Source organism: Chlorocebus sabaeus, chromosome 26 (genome assembly GCF_047675955.1).
Source record: "Chlorocebus sabaeus isolate Y175 chromosome 26, mChlSab1.0.hap1, whole genome shotgun sequence".
Taxonomy (NCBI): domain Eukaryota; kingdom Metazoa; phylum Chordata; class Mammalia; order Primates; family Cercopithecidae; genus Chlorocebus; species Chlorocebus sabaeus.
The window spans coordinates 20656517-20679728 of NC_132929.1; the positions used below are offsets into that span (position 1 = coordinate 20656517).

The window sequence follows — 23212 nt, forward strand, 5'->3', positions numbered from 1 at the left end:
AATGAGGATGACAAAGAGGGATTTATATTGGTTACTTAGGTAAACAACAGAAGTTTTCACCAAGGGACCGAAAAGATGGATAGGAGTGTTCCCTACAGGGTGGAGGGTGGAATGGTGAACAGGCGGAGAGAAGACTGTGGACTGAATCACAGCTCACCTTCAGCAAGAGTGCTGAGTTCAGATTCCCCCAAAGGCAGAGCTGAGGCAAAGACTTGAGTGCAGGTAGTTTATCTGAGAGGATGTGAAATTGAGGGAGTGGTGAAAGTAAGACGGAGAAGGAAGAAAAGCCAGTAAAGAGTACATTTCTGAGTTGTTTACCACTGTAGGCAACAAGGGCTCAATGTACTAGGAGTCTGCTATAAAACCACATGGAACTCATCTCAGCACTGTTCCACCAGGGGAATGGGAGGCCTGAGTGGTAGAGACGAGGTTTGCTCTCAAGGAAGTTAACTCCATCATACTTTTCACGTTCCGCCTGCATGCAGCTGAGTAGCCTTTGGTGGTTTTGGAGACGGTAGAGAGCCACCCCTCTCTGCATTTGTGTGATGTTGTCTAGTTCATGGAGGGGTCCACCGAGGTGTGCTGAATCAGATAGGCTGAGAGGATGGGAGATATCACAAGAATCTACTACTACCAACATATGGCTTCTCCTCCGTGGACCAGAGGGAAGAAAAAGAGTAAAAATAGAGGCTAAGAATCACACAGGAACCAAATGCTGCTCAGTCTCTTGCTGAGATTTGACCTGGGAGTTTACAAAACAAAACCAGTCCCTTTCAAGCCTTGTAAGATGGAAGCTGTTTCAGAGAGTACTAACATTTTAGATAGAGCAGGCCTTATCCAGATTTGAAAGGCTGAATGAAACCCCCTCCCCACTCCCAAATATTTTCACCCACTAAGCCTAAATTTTTCACTTCAGTTCCTGCCAGGAATCCTATCAAATTAGGTATTTATTTTCATATATTCTTTTTTGATATCAAGCAAATTATCACAATTCCACATGGCTTCAGAAAATAAGTGCAAAAGGCTCAATAATTATCCTAAGGAAAGGAATAAAAATTTATTAAAGTATGAAGATGTTCATTATAGCATTTTTTATTTTCATGTTTATGTGTTCAATATTCATTTTTAGTGAGACATAGTTAACACACAATAAAAGGCACCGATTTTAAGCAGTTTGATGACTTTTTGGCAAATTAACACATCCTGCTCTTAAAACCACACCACAATCAAGGTGTAGAACATTCCATTACTCCTAAAATGTTCCCTATACTCCGTTTGAAGATGATCCTCCTAACTCTGGTGCCAGGCAACACTCATGTGCCTTTTTTTTTTTTTTTTCTTGAGACAGAGTCTCGCTCTGTCACCCAGGCTGGAGTACAGTGGCACCATCTCGGCTCACTGCAAGCTCTGCCTCCTGGGTTCATGTCATTCTCCTGCCTCAGTCTCCCAAGTAGCTGGGACTACAGGTGCTCGCCACCATGCCTGGCTAATTTTTTTGTATTTTTAGTAGAGACGGGGTTTCACTGTGTTCGCCAGGATGGTCTGGATCTCCTGAACTCATGATCCACCCGCCTCAGCCTCCCAAAGTTCTGGGATTACAGGTGTGAGCCACCACACCCGGCGTGCCTTTTATAACTATAGATTAGTTTTGCCTGCTGTAGAATGCCACATAAATGAAATCACACAGTATGTACTATTTTAGGTCTGGCCTCTTATATTCAGTATAATGTGTGAAATTTATCCATGCTGTGACATGCTTCAGTAGTCCATCCCTTTTTGTTAACATTATTTCTGCATCTGTAACCACACTTAATATGGAAAGTCTTTTTTTTTTTTTGAGATGGAGTCTCATTCCTGTCAACCAGGCTGGAGTACAGTGGCATGATCTCAGTTCACTGCAAGCTCTGCCTCCCGGGTTCGAGGGAGTCTCCTGCCTCAGCCTCCCAAGTAGCTGGGATTACAGGCACCCACCACCACACCCAGCTATTTTTTTTGTATTAATAGACACGGGTTTTCACCATGTTGGCCACGCTAGTCTCGAACTCCTGACCTCAGGTGATCCACCTGCCTCGGCCTCCCAAAGTGCTGGGATTAGAGGCATGAGCTACCATGCTGGGCCAAGTCTTTTAAATTCTACCCACTTTAGTGAATATGATCTGGGATCTCCTTGTGGTTTTAATTTGCATTTCTTGAATGACTTCTTATGCTGAACAGCTTTTTGTGTGCTCATTAGCTATTTTTATATCTTATTTTCTTCTTTGACATGTCTCTTTTATCCACTTTATTAGATTGTCTTTTCTGTATTGATTTATAATGCTTTTTAAAAATGAAACTACCTACATGGGGCAGGGTGTGGGGGCTCACGCCTATAATCCCAGCACTTTGGGAGGCTGAGGCAGGGATCACTTGAGGCCAGGAGTTCAACACAAGCCTGACCAACACGGTGAAACCCCATCTCTATTAAAAATACAAAAACAAGCCAGGCATGGTGGCGCATGCCTATAATCCCAGCTATTCAGGAGGCTGAGGCAGGAGAATCACTTGAACCCGGGAGGTGGAGGTTGCAGTGAGCCAATATCACATCACCGCACTCCAGCCTGAGTGACAGAGTGAGTGACACTCTGAAAAAAAAAAGACCCTACATGTCAGAAAACAGAGATTATGTATTTACATATACAACAAGCTTTTGAGGGCTTCCACCAAGATATAGCAAAACCATCCTTACCAAATTGATAACTGTGCCTAGAAGTGAGGTTGTTCAGACAATTCAATGCATTTAGTCAATAAATGGATAATGGACCATGTTGTCTCATCAATATTCTATAAGTATCCTTTGTTAGTTGTTATTTTCCTCTTTACCTTTATAATAACTGTCAAGATTTTGATTCCCAGGTTTTTTTTTTTTTTTTTTTTTTGCAATTTAATAATTTTTCAAGAAGTCAATTTCAACCAAACACCACATGTTCTCACTCATAGGTGGGAATTGAACAATGAGAACACTTGGACACAGGAAGGGGAACATCACATACCGGGGCCTGTTGTGAGGTGGGGGGAAGGGGGAGGGATAGCATTAGGAGATATACCTTATGTAATTGATGAGTTAATGGGTGCAGCACACCAACATGGCACATGTATACATATGTAACAAACCTGTACGTTGTGCACATGTACCCTAGAACATTAAGTATAATTAAAAAAAACCAAATGTGTTCTCCAGTTGACGTGCTGTAATATATAGTACACACATATACACATATATATAATTGCTTAAAAATAGCTCATGTGGTCTTATCTAAATCACTATGATGAGATAGAGGAGATATTCACACAGGAATCTTGGTGGCTAGACAGATATTCATTGAGTAAAAATGAATTTTGATGTTACTAAATTAACAATTTCCAATAAAAATTGTCCATAGGGGCTAGGCACAGTGGCTCACCCCCATAATCCCAGCACTTTGGGAGGCCGAGGCAGGTAGGTCACATGAGGCCAGGAGTTCAAGACCAGCCTGGACAACATGGTGAAACCCTGTCTCTACTAAAAATACAAAAATTAGCTGGGCATGGTGGTGCAAATCTGTAATCCCAGCTACTCAGGAGGCTGAGGCACAAGAATTTGCTTGAACTTGGGGGGCAGAAGTTGCAGTGAGCTGAGATCACGCCAGTGCCCTCCAGCCTGGGTGACAGAGTGAGACTTGGTTCTGTCTCAAAAAAAAAAAAAAAAAAAAAAAACTGTTCACAGGATACACTTAACCATGAACACAAACTATCCACCACTTAAATTAGGACTTCAAAATAACCAGAACTTTTATAAAGAAGAACCCACCGGAAAAGGTCATAACTGGAGATTTTTAAAAATACATGTTTAAAATAGAGATTTTAGAAATGATATGAGTACTGATTATAAGGTCTAGAATTTGTCATGGGTGAGGTAGCTAGAAAGTTGTGTGGTGATAAGCTATTATAAAGGAAATGATTATTGAAAGTCATCAAGAAACCTGGAGGATAAGGCATTTGAAGTTTTATGCAGATAGTTTTACGCAGATAGATGCTAATGTTGCACATAATATTTGAAGTTAGAAAAGCTGGTCCTTGGTCCATCTCAAAAAAAAAAAAAAAAAAAAAGAAAAAGAAAAATAGGGAAGATTTGTTAGTATTCTGTGAGTTCCACAATCATGTCAAGCATATTAAAAATGCCTTAAATTCCTATTACCTTTTCCTGTTTTTTTTCACAAGAGGATTTAACTTCATCAGAATTTTTCTTTACATTTAAAACACCCGCATCTTCAGTTGCCTCATCATCCGGCAAAGCAAAGGTCACTCTTTTCAAGCTGTCTTTACATTGTTTACTGTCTTCACTTTCTTCCAGGTCATCATCTTCATCCCTACAATACCAAAACTCCTATAAAAAGAAATATTATACTGCTTTCCATTAGAAAAACAAAAGGAAACATCTTTTCCCTTAATAGAGTTCTTCTTTTATATGCCTAATGCAACAAAATACTCAGAACTTCCAAAACCATACAGGTATTAAGGAACAGAAGGTATCATTTAAGTGAAATGCTATATAAGAAACAGAACAAAAAGCGTCCAATATATAGAAAATAAATTGTTCATCAATCTATAATGCAAACCTCCTATCTCACAAAAATAACAGGATTTTTGGGGCACAAAACCAAATCAAAGTTCCTTGTAAGAAAGGTTTAATTGCTACTGTCAGTAACATTTTTCATAATTAAATGATCTCTAATATCCCTTTAAATCCAGAGACTTTTCTCTGGCTATCTTGAGAGTATCTGATATGACAGAATCTAACTTCTTAAAACAAACATGTGAAAACTACAAGTACAAATACATGATTGGGCAATTCCAGCTCACAATGTAAAGGATGGTTCAAAATACTCACATTTCAGAAATGCTTAGTTCTTCTGCTTCTTCTTCAGCAATTTCATCATCTTGTTTGAACCCAGCTCATCATCATGATCACTTGCTATGTCTTCATCACTTTCGACTGGATCAAAAAAGCTTTGTACTTCACATTTCTGAAACTTTTACCTGACTAAAATAAAAAGACTTTTTAAACTATTAGGAATAGAAAAATACCTTATTAACACATGTATATATACTTAGGTATACTATATGTCTCCATTACTAACTTAATAACACTACAAGCCAAAAATAGTTATTAGGTGAAATTGGCAATTAAAAACACTACCATAAAACTATTGTAAGAACAACTGGAACATAAACTGAATGGAAGTACAGATTCATTTATAACTGATAAGATAGAGTACAATATTTCTTAGCTCTAAATCTTCTAACTACAATTACATCTCTCCTAGAAAAACAGAACAAAAGCTAATTGGAGGAGGAGGAAAGTGCTCTCTCCTCTCTCAAAACTTTACCTTAAGTGTTTTACTTCCAAACAGTCCCCCCTCATCTTCATCAGAATCAGTATCTTCAAAAAAATCAGTATCTTCCACCTCATCATCATTATCATCTTTTTGTTCCTCTTCTTTTTCCCTGTTTTCTAAATCGGCCTCCTTTTCAGAGAGTTGGAAGAATTTCTTGTCTACTATGGACTTTTCTCTTGGTTTTCCATGTCCTTTGTTTTGCACCTTGCTCTGCTGTTCCAGTTTGCCGATACCAAAGTCATGGTCAGAATCCTCATCACTGAAAACTGGGTTTTTCCTCAGATCGAATTTGCTTGAGTTTTTAGCTCTCTCACCCACTTCAGGATTGTCACCACCCATATCTGACACTTCCTCCTCCTCCTCTAAATCTTCTAGGTCCTCCTGGCCATCAGCCTCTGTCTCTGAACCATCCTCTTCACCCTCCTGTTTTTCACTCTCTGGGAGAAGACTGATACCTTCATCTTTGTTTCACTAACTGCACTCTGGAAGCATTGTAAAATTGGTTCCTTTTGCAATTCCAGTTGTTGCAAAGTCTGCTCATCATCAAAACTTCCTATCACAAGTTTTTGTAAAGGGCTTCCACAGATCCTACCATTCTCTAACATTTTATTAAAGTCATAAAGCACTTTTGTTAAAGAAGTGAACTTTGATGCCAATCCATCTTGAATCCTATAGGGAGGAATTAAATGAGATTTAGAGTTACAGGTAATAATTTCACAGCCCTCTTAATTAAAAGAAAAATAAAAACCCAAACTCTTGTAAAATCAAATTTGAATGAAGTGTAAGTATAGATTCTGGCCCCAGCAACATATAAGCTGATGAGCCACACTGATATATGAAACCTGTCAACCAAGTATTTGTGAATCAGCTGTATAGATTTTAGGCAGGAAAAGCATTACAAATCTATTTGCTTGGAGATATATAGTGAATTAGCCTTAAATTATCAACTCTGCTACATTATATACCACTCCATTCATTTATTCCCTTATTCCTTCAGTGATCAACATTTACTTTGGCTACAGTGGTCAAGGAAAACCTCTCTTAGATATGACATCTGAGGTGAAACCTACAGATAAGGATAGTCTTATAAAGACCGGGAAACATGTATTCCAGGCAGAAGAAACAGCAAGAACAAATTCTCTAAGATGCAATTGAGCTTGGTAAGCCTGAGGAATAAAAAAGTGAGCATGGCTAGAGTGTGAAGGAGGCAGAAGGTGAAGTTGGAGAGTCTGATGGGAGCCAAATTCTGCGGGGCTCAAGGGTAAGAGTTTGCCATTTTAAGTGTAATAAGAAAACATGAGATTTTAAGCCGAAGGATGAAATGATGATTTACACTAAGGAAGAAGAAAGGGAGGAAGGAGGAGGAAGAAAGTAGAGTGATTAGAAGGTTGATGCAGAATTCCAGGCAAAGGATGATGGTGATTTAAGCTGGAGTTAGAGCAGTGAATATGCTGAGTACAGTTTGGAGGTATAACTGACAGGATTGCTAAGGAATTAGATACAGAATAGAGAAAAATGAAGTCATCAAAGCAGTAGCCTAGTTTTATGTGTGAGCAACTGGAAAGACAGAACTGCCATTTACTGTGATAGGCAAGGCTTGAGTGGTGGAGCATGGGGAAAGGACTTCAGAGGATGGCAGTATAGGTGGGTAGAAACAACATTCTACTCTATTTTGGACACAGTGCATTTGCGATGCTGAGAGTACCAAAATTTAAAAAATCGTTAAAAGCCGTACAGTGCGGATATCCCAGTTGCGCGCTACTGAATTCCAACTAAGCTCAGTCTGTAGTTGCTAAGAGCCGGGAACTCAAGGGAGAGGTTGGAGTTTGAAATATAAATGAGTTATAATTTTATAGATCATATTTGAAGTTCTTCAACAAAATACGCATAAAACGCTTGTGCTGGAAAGAGGCATGAAAGTTCTAATTCTCAAGAAGCTTAGTTGGGGTGGGTAGACAAGTGACAGTTTGTACTTTCAATAACGTATGATGACAGGTAAACACTGAGTGCTTTAGGAGCACATAGGCAGAAGAAGAAACCAACACAGTTTGTGTGTAGGGGGATGGCGGCCGTAATAAGCCTCAAGGGGAGCTTCTAGGCGTTAATAGCTGAGGTCAGGTTGATTTCAATAACATTCAACTGAGAGATCCATACGGTAAAAATTTTAACAATTTTAAAAATTTTGATAGCCTAGGAAAGTATAAACCCTGAAATGTGGGGAAAAGTGATTTACATTTCCTCTTACCTTCCCCCAGCTCCACAATTTGCCAGGGGTCCGCAATCCGCTTCCACGTGAGACCGCCGTCGCACTCCAAGCCCGGGATCTGCGCACTTATGTGAGGATGCATTGGGGCCAGCCGGTGGCTTTGGGGACCTCCGTCAAACGCCGCTCCAGGGTCCCTCGGCGCCAGGCCAGTGGGGCCACGGCTGTCTGCAGCTCCTGACACAACGCTGCAAGCAAGGCAAGAGAAACCGCGCCGCAAGGATGTGCGCCGCCAGGAAACCGCACCGCAAGGATGTGCCTAGAGCAACTTGGGAGCTCAGAGCCAAAGTTCCCCTGCGCACAAGTTCCGGACTCACCCCAAGTCCGAGCCAATGGCAGCGCGAGCGCTTTCGCGTGTGCAGGGGGGCGGGAAATAAAAATTGCTACTGGTCAACCCAAGCACCTTTGAACTGTTTCCAAACCTCGTTTTGTATTTTTCAGGGGCCCACAAAGGATGGCGCCTCCTGGCTTTAATTTCTGCTTTAGGTAAAGTGGGCTGTTGTATGCAGTAGGAAATCAGTGGCCTTCGCCAGGCCCCCTGCCGGTGGCCCCGCCCTCCGCCGCGCACCTCCCTCAATCAGCAGCTGCTGGGGAGGCAGCGGAGATAGCTCGTGCTGAAGGCTGTGGCTGCCAATGCATTAGGTGAATACCGGGCGCCAGCGAAGGTCGCGGTGGGTTGGGGCGCGTGGGAATGGAGACCGGGGGAGAAGGAGGCCTCAACGCGGCCACAGCACCTTGATGATGCGCTGTCTCCCCGCGGGTGCGTTCTGCGGCCACTGCCGGCACCTAGGCAGAGGGTACCTTCCAGAAACGGCTCAGCTTAGTGCGGGAATGGCCTTCTTGCGCATGAGTCCCACTGCCACTCGGGAGCTGTGCGCCCTGGGTGCTGCACCTTCCAGTATGTGGGCAGGAGAGGCGGGGGATCTTGTCCAGAGGGTCCGACAGGACAGGGACTGAGATAAATGGAAGCCGGTAGGTAAGTGTTATTTTGCCGCTCACCCATAAAGAGGCTGGGGGAGAAAACAGAAAGGAGAGCAAGTCCTGTTTAAAAAAAAAAAAAAAAATTTGGCCAGGAGCGGTGGCTTACGCCTGTAATCCCAGCACTTTGGGAGGCCCAGGCGTGCGGATCACAAGTCAGAAGACCGAGACCATCCTGGCTGCTACGGTGAAACCCTGTCTCTACTAAAAATACAAAAAATTAGCCGGGCGTGGTGGCATGCACCTGTAGTTCCCGCTACTCAGGAGGCTGAGGCAGGAGAACAGCGTGAACCCGGGAGGGGGAGCCTGCAGTGAGCCAAGATCACGCCACTGCACCCCAGCCTGGGCAACAGAGCAAGACTCCGTCTAAAAAAATAAAATAAAATAAAATAAAATAAAAGGCCTGAAGGTGAGTAATAGCAAGATGGCTGTCACAGGACCTACAAAGGGGAGAAGCCATGTCACCCAACTCCAGAGGTTGGTATAAGAGTTTGAGAGGCGTTGTCTGATTTCAGAAGCCTTTTTATGTAAATGCAGGGCAATGTTTCATACTCTCCCTGACTAGTTAGTGTAAAAGCAACACTCTTCCCCTAAGAAGGTGCAAAGTCCTCCTTTCTCAGCAGCAAGGAGGTTTAGGCCTCAGCAGTTTTGGAAAATCACTGCTGCCAAAGAGTATATTTGGGATTGTAGAGTAAGAATAGATTTTGTTATTTCTCACAAACAGTCTGAGATATCCTTTGAGAGTGTGTGGTAGTAGGAGAGTGAAGTGGACAAACCTGCTATTCCAGTTCCTGTAGCAGTGGCCATTCCTAACCCTATAACTAGGGGTGTTAGTTGTATGGCCCTGCACTGATGGACTTGTGCTTTGAGATGCATTGATAGGGTTTGATTTCCTGGGGCAATGTCAATGTTGGGACTTACGAAGACTAAGGTGCAGGTGCCTGTCCAGTTGGTGGAGAGGCAGATATAGGTTGAAGTTCCACATAAGAAGAATATGTCTGGCCAGGCGTGGTGGCTCACATCTGTAATCCCAGCACTTTGGGAGGCCGACACGGGTGGATCATGAGGTCAGGAGATTGAGACCATCCTGGTTAACACAGTGAAACCCCGTCTCTACTAAAAATAATAAAAAAATTAGCCAGGCATGGTGGCAGACACCTGTAGTCCCAGCTACTTGGGAGGCTGAGGCAGGAGAATGGCATGAACCTGGGAGGCGGAGCTTGCAGTGAGCCAAGACTGCGCAACTGCACTCCAGCCTGGGCAATTCTGTCTCAAAAAAAAAAAAAAAAAAAGAATATGCCTTGGCTGTAGACAGAACTGGTTGTGTATGTTAAACATGTGTGTGAGTTTGTTATTTTCATTTTCCCATACCCCTAGAGTACTTGCCAAGGTAGCTCTGGTGAGTAGCTGGAAATGGGTATGGGGAGCAAACTGAGTGGCTCCCTGTGTTCTATTTTCCCATTGGAGAGAAAACTGTTTTGTATCTACTGGGAACCATTCAAGGGAGTGATTGAAAAAGGGGATGAAAAGGCAATCATTAATGGTGGGGGCGCTGCTGCAGGGGATCCAGGGGTGAATGGTCACGCAGGGAGTACGTTTGCCATTACAAAACCCGGACTGTTTGTTAAGCAGGGAGGAGGTGATTATTTTTGGAGGCCCTGAGAAGCCGACAAGCCATCTGAATGGAGCTGTTTGGGTGACTCAGAAGTTACCATGATCAGTTGGGGCTTGAAGTTGTAGCGTGTAACTACACTGATAGGGTAGTAGGTGCCCCAGGGGCAGGCCTGATAACAGGTTGTGCTGGATGCATAAAGGGGCTTGGAAAGTTAAGACAGTATTTGTGGTTATAGGGTCGTGTATGGGCTTTTCACTGCTCATGTAATAGGTGTGGTTGGAAACGTAAGAGAGTAAAAGCTGGATTGCGCATCCTGTTAAGGCATTCTTGGTAAGCTTTGGGGAAGCCGAAATCTAGGAATTATTTCATGAATTAGGACTTTAACCACTTCCCAAGCCTTCTCTGTCTTACAGGGGAAGGCTTCTATCCAATTTGTAAAAGTATCGACACAGACCAACAAGTATTGAAATCCCCTTGGCTTAGGCATATGGGTGACGTCTAACTGCCAGTCCTCTCCAAGATAGTGCCCTGTTCTTTGTTCCCCCCAGAGGGGCCTTACGATGGACCAAGGGATTTTTGCTTTGGCACACCTCACAGGCTTTGACTACTTGTTGGATGGTCTGGAGGATATTTGGCCCTGTAAATAAGGATTTGACCATTTGATGAGTGTTTTCAATACCCATATGAAAAGTTTGGTGAAGGGTCTTAAGTATTTTCCATTGACTGGCTTTGGGCATGAATACCTTTCCCTCTTCTGTCATTAACCACCCGAGGGGAGGAAACTACGCCCCCATGAAAGTCCCCATTCTGTTTCAGTCAGGGAATTCTGGGGCTTAATCTCTTGCAGGGGGTTGTTCCCTACCAAGGGTCCTTCCATAGATATTTCTAATGGGAGGTTCAGCCTGGCAGCAATTTTGACCTCAGTGTCTGTCCGATGATTTCCTTCTGCCTTTTCTCCTCCACCTTTTTGATGACTTTGGCAGTGTAAGACTGCCATCTCTTTGGGTTTTTGCACTGCGTGCAATAACTTCATGATTTCCTTGTGGTATTTAATGGGGGTTCTCCCAGAGGTTAGGAAATCCCTTTCTTTCTATATTGCAGCATGGGCATGTAGGATAAACATACTTTCTATCTGTATACACATTTATTCTTTTTCCCTTTCCCAGTTCTAAAGCTCAGGTAAGCACCACCAGTTCTGCTAACTGCGCACTGGTCCCTGGGGGAAGACGCTTACTTTCAAGTACTGTTACACCACTAACTCTGGCATAACCTGCCATTCGTATCCCATTCCTCACAAATGAACTTCCATTGGTATATAGCTTAAAGTCAGGATTAGCTAAGGGGACTTCTAAGAGATCATCTTGGGCGGCATAAGTTGACTACAATTTATTGGCAGTCATGCTTGATTGGTTCCCCATCCTCTGGGAGAAAAGTGGCAGAGCTGAGGGCTGCACACATGCGTATTTGAAGCACTGGTCCCTCAAGGAGTAGCACCTAGTATCTAAGCAGGTGGTTGTCTGATAGCCACAAATTTCCTTTGGCACCTAGTATGCCGTTTACATCATGAGTAGTTCAGACAGTGAGATCCTTTCCTTGTATTATTTTGATAGCCTCTGATACTAAGATAGCAACCACTGCAACTACCTGTAAACAGTGAGGCCAGCCTTTTGCTGCTACAACAATTTCCTTACTTAGGTATGCCACTGGTTGTGGGGTTGTCCCACAAGTCTGAGTAAAAACTCCAAGAGCTATTCCCACTCTCTCTGTGATGTATAAAGAGAAGTTTTATCCTGTGGGAAGGCTTAAGGCTGAAGCTTGTACTAGGGCCTGGTTTAAGGTTTTGAAGGCTGTCTCTGCCTCTGGTTCCCATTCTACTAGATGAATATTTGCCCTCTGGGTCTCCTTGATTAGAGTATAGAGTGGCCTGGCCATCTCACTATATCCAGGGATCCATAGTCAGCAAAAGCCAGTGATTCCAAGGAACCCCTGCAACTGCTTTAATGTCTTAGGGCAAGGATAAGCCAGTATAGGCTGTATTTGTTCCTAGCTCAGGGCCCTGGTTCCTCTGGCTAAGATTAGGCCTAGATATTTGACTTGTTGTAGGCAGAGCTGGGCTTTCAGTTTAGATGCCTTGCACCCTTGATTAGCTAGAAAGTTCAAGAGATCTAGAGTAGCCTGCTGGCATGACGCTTCTGAACTGTTGGCCAAAAGTAAATCATCCAGATTCCGTTCCAAGATGGCCGAATAGGAACAGCTCGTCTGCAGCTTCTAGCGTGATTAATGCAGAAGATGGTGATTTCTCCATTTCCAACTAAGGTACCTTGTTCATCTCATTGGGACTGAATGGACAGTGGGTGCAGCCCACAGAGGGTGAGCTGAAGTAGGGCAGGGCATCACCTCACCCAGGAAGTGCAAGGGATTGGGGAATTTCCCTCTTCTAGCCAAGGAAAGCTGTAACAGACTGTACCTGGAAAACTGGGACACTCTTGCCCAAATACTGTGCTTTTCCAATGGTCTTAGCAAATGGCACACCAGGAGATTATATCCCGCGCCTGGCTTGGTGGGTCGCACGCCCACAGAGACTTGCTCACAGCTAGCGCATCAGTCTGAGGCAGCAGCCTGGCAGGGAAGGGGTGTCCACCATTGCTGAGGCTTGAGTAGGTAAACAAAGCAGCTGGGGAAGCTCGAACTGGGCAGAGCCCACTACAGCTCTGCAAGGCCTGCTGCCTCTGTAGGTCCCACCTCTGGGGGCAGGGCATAGCTGAACAAAAGACAGCAGAAACTTCTGCAGACTTAAACGTCCCTGTCTGACAGCTCTGAAGAGAGCAGTGGCTCTCCCAGCACGGTGTTTGAGCTCTGAGAACAGACAGACTGCCTCCTCAAGTGGGTCCCTGGCCCCTGTGTACCCTAATTGGGAGACACCTCCCAGTAGGGGCTGACTGACACTTCATACAGGTGGGTGCCCCTCTGGGATGAAGCTTCCAGAGGAATGAGCAAGCGGCAATGTTTGCTCTTCTGCAATATTTGCTGTTCTGCAGACTCCGGTGGGGATACCCAGGTAAACAGGTTCTGGAGTGGACCTCCAGCAAACTCCAACAGACCTGCAGCTGAGGGACCTGACTCTTAGAAGGAAAATTAACAAACAGAAAGGAATAACATCAACATCAACAAAAAGGACATCCACACCAAAACCCCATATGTAGGTCACCAGCATCAAAGACTAAAGTTATATAAAACCACAAAGATGGGGAGAAACCAGAACAGAAAAGTGGAAAAATCTGAAAACCAGAGTGCCTCCTCTCCTCCAGAGGATCCCAGATCCTCGCCAGCAATGGAACAAAGCTGGACAGAGAATGACTTTGACAAGCTGAGAGAAGTAGGCTTCTGAAGGTTGGTAATAACAAACTTCTCCGAGTTAAAGGAGGATGTTCGAACCCATTGCAAAGAAACTAAAAACCTTGAAAAAATATTACATGAATAGCTAACTAGAATAAATAGTGTAGAGAAGACCTTAAATGACTTGATGGAGCTGAAAACCATGACACGAGAACTAAGTGATGCATGCACAAGCTTCAATAGCCTATTCGATCAAGTGGAAGAAAGGATATCAGTGATTGAAGATCAAATTAATGAAATAAAGTGAGAGGAGAAGTTTAGAGAAAAAAGAGTGAAAAGAAATGAATGAAGCCTCCAAGAAATATGGGACTATGTGAAAAGACCAAATCTACGTTTGATTGGTGTACCTGAAAGTGACAGGGACAATGGAACCAAGATGGAAAACACACTTCAGGATATTATCCAGGAGAACTTCCACAACCTAGCAAGACAGGCCAACATTCAAATCCAAGAAATACAGAGAACACCATAAAGATACTCGTTGAGAAGAGCAACCCCAAGACACATAATTGTCAGATTCACCAAGGTTGAAATGAAGGAAAAAATGTTAAGGGTAGCGAGAAAGAAAGGTTAGGTTACCCACAAAGGGAAGCCCATCAGACTAACAGCGGATCTCTTGGCAGAAACTCTACAAGCCAGAAGAGAGTGGAGGCCAATATTCAACACTCTTCAAGAAAAGAATTTTCAACCTAGAATTTCATATCCAGCCAAACTAAGCTTCATAAGTGAAGGAGAAATAAAATCGTTTACAGACAAGCAAATGCTGAGAGATTTTGTCACCACCAGGCCTGCCTTACAAGAGCTCCTGAAGGAAGTACTAAACATGGAAGTGAACAACTGGCACCAGCCACTGCAAAAACATGCCAAATTTTGGCCAGGTGTGGTGGCTCATGCCTGTAATCCCAGCACTTTGGGAGGCCTAGGCAGGTGAATCACAAGGTCAGGAGATTGAGAGCATCCTTGCTAACACGGAGAAACCCTGTCTCTACTAAAAATTCAAAACAGCCAGACATAGTGGCAGGTGCCTGTAGTCCCAGCCATTCGGGAGGCTGAGGCAGAAGAATGGTATGAACCCAGGAGGCAGAGCTTGCAGTGAGCCAAGACTGCATCACTGCACTCCAGCCTGGGCAACAGAGTGAGATTCCATCTAAAAAAAAAAGCAAAAAGCAAAAACAAAAAAATGCCAACTTTTAAAGACCATCAGTGCTAGGAAGAAACTGCATCAAATAACAGGCAAAATAACCAGCTAACTCACACATAACAATATTAACCTTAAATGTAAATGGACTAAAAGCTCCCAATTAAAAGAAACAGACTGGCAAATTGGATAAAGAATCAAGACCTATCAGTGTTCTGTATTCAGGAAAGCCAACTCACGTGCAGAGACACACGTTGGCTCAAAATAAAGGGATGGAGGAAGATCTACCAAGCAAATGGAAAGAAAAAAAAAAAAAAAGCAGGGGTTACAATCCTAGCCTCTGATAAAACAGATTTTGAACCAACAAAGATCAAAAGAGACAAAGAAGGTCATTACATAATGGTAAAGGGATCAATTCAACAAGAAGAGCTAACTATCCTAAATATATATGCACCCAATAGAGGAGCACCCAGATTCATAAAGCAAGTCCTTAGAGACCTACAAAGAGACATGGACACCCACACAATAATAATGGGAGACTTTAACATTCCACTGTCGATATTAGACAGATCAGCGAGACAGAAGGTTAACAAGGATATCCAGGACTTGAACTCAGCTCTGCACCTAGCAGACCTAATAGACATCTACAGAACTCTTCACCCCAAATCAACAGAATATACATTCTTCTCAGCACCACATCGCATTTATTCCAAAATTGACCACGTAGTTGGAAGTAAAGCACTCCTCAGCAAATGTGAAAGAAAAAAATCACAACAAACTGTCTCTCAGACCACAGTGCAATCAAATTAGAACTCAGGATTAAGAAATTCACTCAGAACTGCAAAACTACATGAAAACTGAACAACCTGTTCCTGAATGACTACTGGGTAAATAATGAAATGAAGGCGAAATAAAGATGTTCTTTGAAACCAAAGAAAACAAAGACACAATTTACCAGAATCTCTGAGACACATTTAAAGCAGTGTGTAGAGGGAAATTTATAGCACTAAATGCCCCCAAGACAAAGCAGGAAAGATCTAAAATCAGCACCCTAAAATCACAATTAAAAGAACTAGAGAAGCAAGAGCAAACACATTCAAAAGATAGCAGAAGGCAAGAAATAACTAAGATCAGAGCGGAACTGAAGGAGATAGAGACACAAAAAACCCTCCAAAAAATCAGTGAATCCAGGAGCTGTTTTTTTGATAAGATCAACAAAATTGATAGACAGCTAGCAAGACTAATAAAGAAGAAAAGAGAGAATAATCAAATAGACGCAATAAAAATGATAAAGGGGATATCATCACTGATCCCACAGATACAAACTACCATCAGAGAATACTACACACACCTCTATACAAATAACTAGAAAATCTAGAAGAAATGGATTCATTCCTGGACTCATACACCATCCCAAGACTAAACCAGGAAGAAGTTGAATCTCTGAATAGATCAATAACAGTTTCTGAATTTGAGGCAATAATTCATAGCCTACCAACCAAAAAAAGTCCAGGATCAGACGAATTCACAGCCAAATTCTACCAGAGGTACAAAGAGGAGCTGGTACCATTCCTTCTGAAACTATTCCCAACAATAGAAAAAGAGGAAATCCTCCCTAACTCATTTTACGAGGCCACAATCATCCTGATACCAAAGCCTGGCAGAGACACAACAAAAAAAGAGAAATTTAGACCAATATCCCTGATGAACATCGATGCAAAACTCCTCAATAAAATACTGGCAAACAGAATCCAGAAGCACATCAAAAAGCTTATCCACCACCATCAAGTTGGCTTCATCCCTGGGATTCAAGGCTGGTTCAACATACACAAATCAATAAATGTAATCCATCACATAAACAGAACCAACAACAAAAACCATATGACTATCTCAACAGATGCAGAAAAGGCCTTCAACAAAATTCAACAGCCCTTCATGCTAAAAACTCTCAATAAACTAGGTATTGACAGAACGTATCTCAAAATGATAAGAGCTATTTATTACAAACCCACAGTCAGTATCATACAGAATGGGCCAAAACTGGAAGCATTCCTTTTGAAAACCAGCACAAGACAAGGATGCCCTCTTTCACCACTCCTATTCAACATAGTGTTGGAAGTTTTGGCTAGGGCAATCAGGCAAGAGAAAGAAATAAAGGGTATTAAATTAGGAAAAGAGGAAGTCAAATTGTCCCTGTCTGCAGATGACATGATTGTATATTTAGAAAACCCCATCATCTCAGCTCAAAATCTCCTTAAGCTGATAAGCAACTTCAGCAAAGTCTCAGGATACAAAATCAATATGGAAAAATCACAAGCATTCCTATATGCCTATAACAGACAGAGACCCAAATCATGAGTGAACTCCCATTCACAATTGCTACAAAGAGAATAAAATACCTAGGAATCCAACTTAGAAGGGATGTGAAGGACCTCTTCAAGGAGAACCACAAACCACTGCTCAATGAAATAAAAGAGGACACAAACAAATGGAAGAACATTCCATGCTCATGGATAGGCAGAATCAATATCGTGAAAATGGTCATACTGCCCAAGGTAGTTTATAGATTCAATGCCATCCCCATCAAGCTACCAATGACTTTCTTCATAGAATTGGAAAAAACTACTTTAACATTCATATGGAACCAAAAAAGAGCCTGCATTGCCAAGACAATCCTAAGCAAAAAGAACAAAGCTGGAGGCATCACGCTACCTGACTTCAAACTATACTTACAAGACTACAGTAACCAAAACAGCATGGTACTGGTACCAAAACAGACAGATAGACCAATGGAACAGAACAGAGGCCTCTGAAATAACACCACATATCTACAACCATCTGATCTTTGACAAACCTGACAAAAACAAGCAATGGGGAAAGGATTCCCTATTTAATAAATGGTGCTGGGAAAGCTGGCTAGTCATATGTAGAAAGCTGAACCTGGATCCCTTCCTTACACCTTATACAAAAATTAAGTCAAGATAGATTAAAGACTTAGACGTTAGACCTAAAACCATAAAAACTCTAGAAGAAAACCTAGGCAATACTATTCATGACATGGGCATGGGCAAGGATTCATGACTAAAACACCAAAAGCAATGTCAACGAATGCCGAAATAGACAAATGGGATCTAATTAAGCTAAGGAGCTTCTGCACAGCATAAGAAATTACCATCAGAGTTAACAGGCAACCTACAGAATGGGAGAAAATTTTTGCAATCTACCCATCTGACAAAGGGCTAATATCCAGAACCTGCAAAGAACCTAAACAAATTTCCAAAAAATAAAAAAAATAAAATAAAATAAAACCCATCAAAATGTGGGCAAAGGATATGAACAGATATTTCTCAAAAGAAGACATTTATGTAACAAACAGACACATGGAAAAATGCTCATCATCACTGGTCATCAGAGAAATGTAAATCAAAACCACAATGAGATACCATCTCATGCCAGTTAGAATGGCAATCATAAAAAGTCAGGAAACAACAGATGCTGAAGAGGATGTGAAGAAATAGGAACACTTTTACACTGTTGGTGGAAGTGTAAACTAGTTCATCCATTGTGGAAGACAGTGTGGCGATTCCCCAAGAATCTAGAACTAGAAATACCATTTGACCCAGTGATCCCATTACTAGGTGTATACCCAAAGGATTATAAGTCATGCTACTATAAAGACACATGCACACGTATGTTCATTGTGGCACAATTCACAATAGCAAAAACTTGGAACCAACCCAAATGTCCATCAGTGATAGACAGGATTAAGAAAATGTGGCACATATACACCATGGAATACTATGCAGTCACAAAAAAGATGAGTTCATGTCCTTTACAGGGACATGGATGAAGCTGGAAACCATCATTCTGAGCAAACTATCACAAGGACAGAAAACCAAACACCTGATATTCTCACTCACAGGTGAGAATTGAACAATGAGAACACTTGGATACAGGGCAGGGAACATCACACATGGGGGCCTGTCATGGGGTAGAGGGCAGAGGGAGGGATAGCATTAGGAGAAATACCTAATGTAAATGACAAGCTGATGGTTGCAGCAAACGAACATGGCACATGTATACCTATGTAACAAACCCGCACGTTGTGCACATGTACCCTAGAACTTAAAGTACAATAATAATAATAATAAAATATAAATCATCCGCATACTGAAGGACCAGAGTTCTTGGACTTGAGAAGTGGCCTAGATCTTGGGCCAGTGCCTGACCAAACAGATGAGGGCTATCCCTAAACCCTTGAGGCAAGACCGTCCACATAAATTGGGATGTGTGGTCTGTGGGATCCTCAAAGGCAAAGAGAAACTGGGAGTCAGAGTGCAGGGGAATGCAGAAGGCGGCATCCTTGAGGTCCAGAACAGTGAACCATTGTGCTTCCTCTGGTGTTTGAGAGAGCAGGGTATAGGAGTTGGGTACAACTAGGTATAGAGAAATTACTGCCTCATTGATGAGTCCTTATAAGATCTTGCTCTAGTCTCCACTGACCATTCGCTTTTTGTACCCCTAGAATTGGGGTGTTGTAGGGCCTGTTGCGTTTTCTTACTAAGCCTTGAACTTTTAAATGTCTAACAATATCCTGTAATTCTTTATGAGCTTTAGGCCTTAATGGATATTGCCTTTGATAAGGAAAAGTGGTGGGGTCTTTTAGCCTGATTTGAACTGAGCGGGCATTTTTTGCCCTTCTGAAATGTCCTTCCAATGCCCAGACTTCAGGGTTGATTCCCTCCTCAAGTAGGGAACAACAAATGGGTAACTTGTCCCCCATATTCATATAGATAATGGCTCCAGCTTTGGCTAATATGTCCCTCCCTAATAAGGGTGTGGGACTTTCAGACGTAACAAGAAAGGCATGTGAAAAGAGCAAAGTCTCCCAATTACAACTGAGGAGGTGGGAGAAATACCTGCTTACAGGCTATCCTAGGATTACTCAGATGGTAACGGACTTTGAGGACAGTGGTCTGGGGCTGGAGATTAACACTGAGAAGGTCACGCCAGTGTCCAGGAGGAAATCAATTTCCTGGCCCTCAATGGTTAAACTTACCCAGGACTCAGTGAGGGTGATGACATGAGCTGGCGCTTGCCTCAGGCACCCTCAGTCCTGTTGTTGGATCATCTGGTTGGGGGCTTCTGGCCCAGAGAAACTTTGTCCTCTGGGGCAGTGTGCCTTCCAGTGATTTCCTTGGCATAGTGGACATGGGCAAGGGGGAAGCTTGTTTCTCATTGGATAATCTTTTCTAAAGTGTCCTTGCAAACCACACTGATAACAAGCCGTATTGGGTGATTGGCCTATTCCATTTTCTGTCCTCTCTGAACCACCAAGATTTGTTCATCTGAGGGCCATGACTAAGGTTGTGGCCTTTCTCTAATCTCGCTTTTTCTTCTCGGCCTGTTCCTCTTGGTTCCTATTATAGAACACCGAGGTTGCCAGGTTTAATAATGCCTCCAGATTTTGTTCAGGGCCCAGGGCTCGCTTTTGGAGGTTTCTCCTGATATCTGCAGCTGATTGCATAATAAACTTATCTTTTAGGATCAATTGACCCTCAAGGGAGTTGGGTGACAGGGGAGTATATTTTCTTAAGGCCTCCCGTAGCCACTTGAGGAAGGTGGACGGATTTTCTTCCTTCCCATGAGTTATGGTGGACATCACTGAATAATTCATTGACTTTTTCCTAATTCTCCTTAGTCTTTCTAGAACACAGGTCACCAGATGTTTGCGATTCCAGTCCCCATGATCTGAGTCGAGGTCCCAGTGGGGATCCATACTGGGGATGGCTTGCTGACCAGTAGGGAATTAGTCCCTTTCTTTGGTTGTCATTCTATCATTTACTTGACTAAGATACCAAGTATCTCCAAACTCTCAGGCTGCAGCTAAAGTTTCACTCTTTTCATTAAAGGTCAGGGTTTGATCTAACAGTAGCATGACATTTCTCCAAGTTAGGTCAAAGTTTTGCCCTAGACCCTGTAGGACATCTATATACCTATCAAGATCATCTGAAAACTTCCCCAGATCTACCTTGATCTGCTTTAAATCAGAGAGGGAGAAGGGGACATGTACCCAGTTTGGGCCAAATTCCACTACCCCTACAGCTTGAAGAGGACATGACTGATAGCCTGGGGGTTTTTGTGGTCCCTTGGAGATTTCTTTGCTTGTTTCCTTCTGGGTGGGGGAGATTGGAGGAGGTTTATCATTAATAGGAAGAGAAGCTGTAGAGAGGCTAGGATATGGGTGTAAGCTGAGAGGTCCTCCTGTGGAATGTAGATTGCAAGCTTTGCATAGTTGTGGATTATCCTTCAATGAAAAGAAAGCTTGGACATAAGGTGTTTCACTCCATTTGCCTTCCCTTTTACAGGAAAGGTCAAGCTGCAGGATAGTATTGTAATTTATACTTCCCTCAGGTGACCATTTTTCCCCATGAGAGAGAGAATATTGGGACCAGGCCATAGTGCAGAAAAAAATAAGCCTCTTCTTTTTCAGGGTTTGTTGGTCAAATTGGTACTAATGGCTTAGGATGCATTTCAAGTGTGAGCCTGTTGATGCCTGAGTGTTTCCCATCTGAAAGAGAAAACCACCCACAGTTTTGGTTTTTTTTTTTTATTTCTGCCCACGAACATGCAACGGTCCCTGGACCCTGCTGTTCAGAATAGTTGCGCTCACTGAATCAGCAGCGGAAACACTGGTTTTCCTCCTAGACCACAAAGAGGACTGAGGAAGGTCAGATTTAGTGGCCCTTACCGACGCATTCTCGAAAACCTGCACTCTTGCCTTTCCTCTTAGACCACAAAGAGGACTGAGAAAAAATCAGATTTAATGGTCCTTACTGATGCATTCTCGAAAACCTGTTAGTTAGAGTCCTAAGCATTTTCTTCTGTTAGTATTGGGAATTTACCCTTGTCCAATAAAGATATGCCTCAAAATGGAGTGCAGGGCCATACCTTGAGGGATGGAAGGGATCTCCAGGGTTGTAAGAGTGATGCCTTTTGTCCTCACTTGTCATCATATGAATAGGAAGGATATCAGTCCCCTCAATTTTGGAGTCTATAATTTATGAGGCTCCCCATATCTTAGCTTCAGGAATAGTCTTCATTAGGCCTGCTAGTCTGAAGAGGGATCCTAAAATTCCAGATAGTCCCCCCTGCCACAGGCCTTTGGGCAATAATTGTCTTTCTGATTGGTGAGCCTGGGTGCCTAAAAAAAGGGAACAGAGTCCTGAAATTTATACTAGAAATTATTCTTATAAGAGAAACTAGAAAAGCACCAGGGACAGGGAGTGGTATTTAGAAGCAGGACTAACTTCAGAAAAGAGAGGCAGGAGGAAGTTTATCTGACAGTCATTAGGACCCAGGAGGCAAGGGTCAGGATAGATAGGATAGATGGACAAATCTCGCTTGGGTGACGTAACTTTGAGAGTTATGCTCATGGCTGCAGGGTCAACCAACTTTTTGTCGGGACCCCGGAACTGAATGGCTTGAGGCAACTGAGTATTTGGGAAAATTCTCCTGAAACAGTAAACTTTAAGTCATAAGCTAGTAAAATCATTAGCCTTTATAGATTTTGAAGGAAACAGTATTGACAAGAATGCACATTGAAACTTGTTATGGCTAAAAACAAATATATCAATGTAACTATGCATGCATTAGGATAAAAAAGGTGAAGAATAGTTTACAAGTGTGAAGGGCACATGAAGTAAAATGGGACATTTAAAGATAAACTCTTCCTGGTCTTCAAGAGAAAAGATCACACAAAACACCTTTTTTTTTTTTTTTTGAGATAGAGTCTTGCTCTCTCGCCCAGGCTGTAGTAGTGCAGTGGCACGATCTCAGCTCACTGAAACCTCCACCTCCTGGATTCAAGTGATTCTCCTGCCTCAGTCTCCCAAGTAGCTGGGACCAAAGGCATGTGTCACCACACTCAAATAATTTTTATATTTTTAGTAGAGACAGCATTTCACCATGTTGCCAGGCTAGTCTCAAACTCCAGAAATCAATAACAACTAGATAACTAGAAAATCATATGTACTTGGAGATTTAAAAACATTTTGCATAATCCACTAGTCATAACACTCATACGGGAAATCTGAAAATACTTTGAATTGACCAATAATAAAAAGACATCTCAAAAACATGTGGCACAGATTTCAAAGGAAATTTACAGCTTTATATGCACATATTAGAAAAATAAAGGATGAAATACAATCATCCAGTTCAAGAAATTAGAAAAAGAACAGCAATTTTTTTTTTTTGAGATGGAGTGTTGCTCTGTCACCCAGGCTGGAGTGCAGTGGTGTGATCTCAGCTCACTGCGACCTCTGCCTCCTGGGCTTAAGCAATTCTCCTGCCTCAGCCTCCCTAGTAGCTGGGATTACAGGCATGCACCACCACAGATAGCTATT

General features: G+C 42.6%; 1 protein-coding gene across 1 annotated transcript; it reads right to left on the minus strand.

The window, feature by feature from the left end:
- Nucleotides 1-1796: 1796 nt before the first annotated feature.
- On the minus strand, nucleotides 1797-21817 carry LOC103246092 (uncharacterized). Its single transcript, XM_008017412.3, is given in 13 exon segments — nucleotides 1797-4101; nucleotides 4214-4385; nucleotides 4907-4958; nucleotides 4961-5026; nucleotides 5029-5059; nucleotides 5406-5878; nucleotides 5881-6083; nucleotides 7660-7788; nucleotides 7995-8173; nucleotides 8479-8687; nucleotides 10368-10605; nucleotides 21433-21508; nucleotides 21756-21817. Coding segments are annotated over 13 exon segments (2112 nt in total). The 3' UTR covers nucleotides 1797-3879.
- Between the last annotated feature and the right edge of the window lie 1395 nt (nucleotides 21818-23212).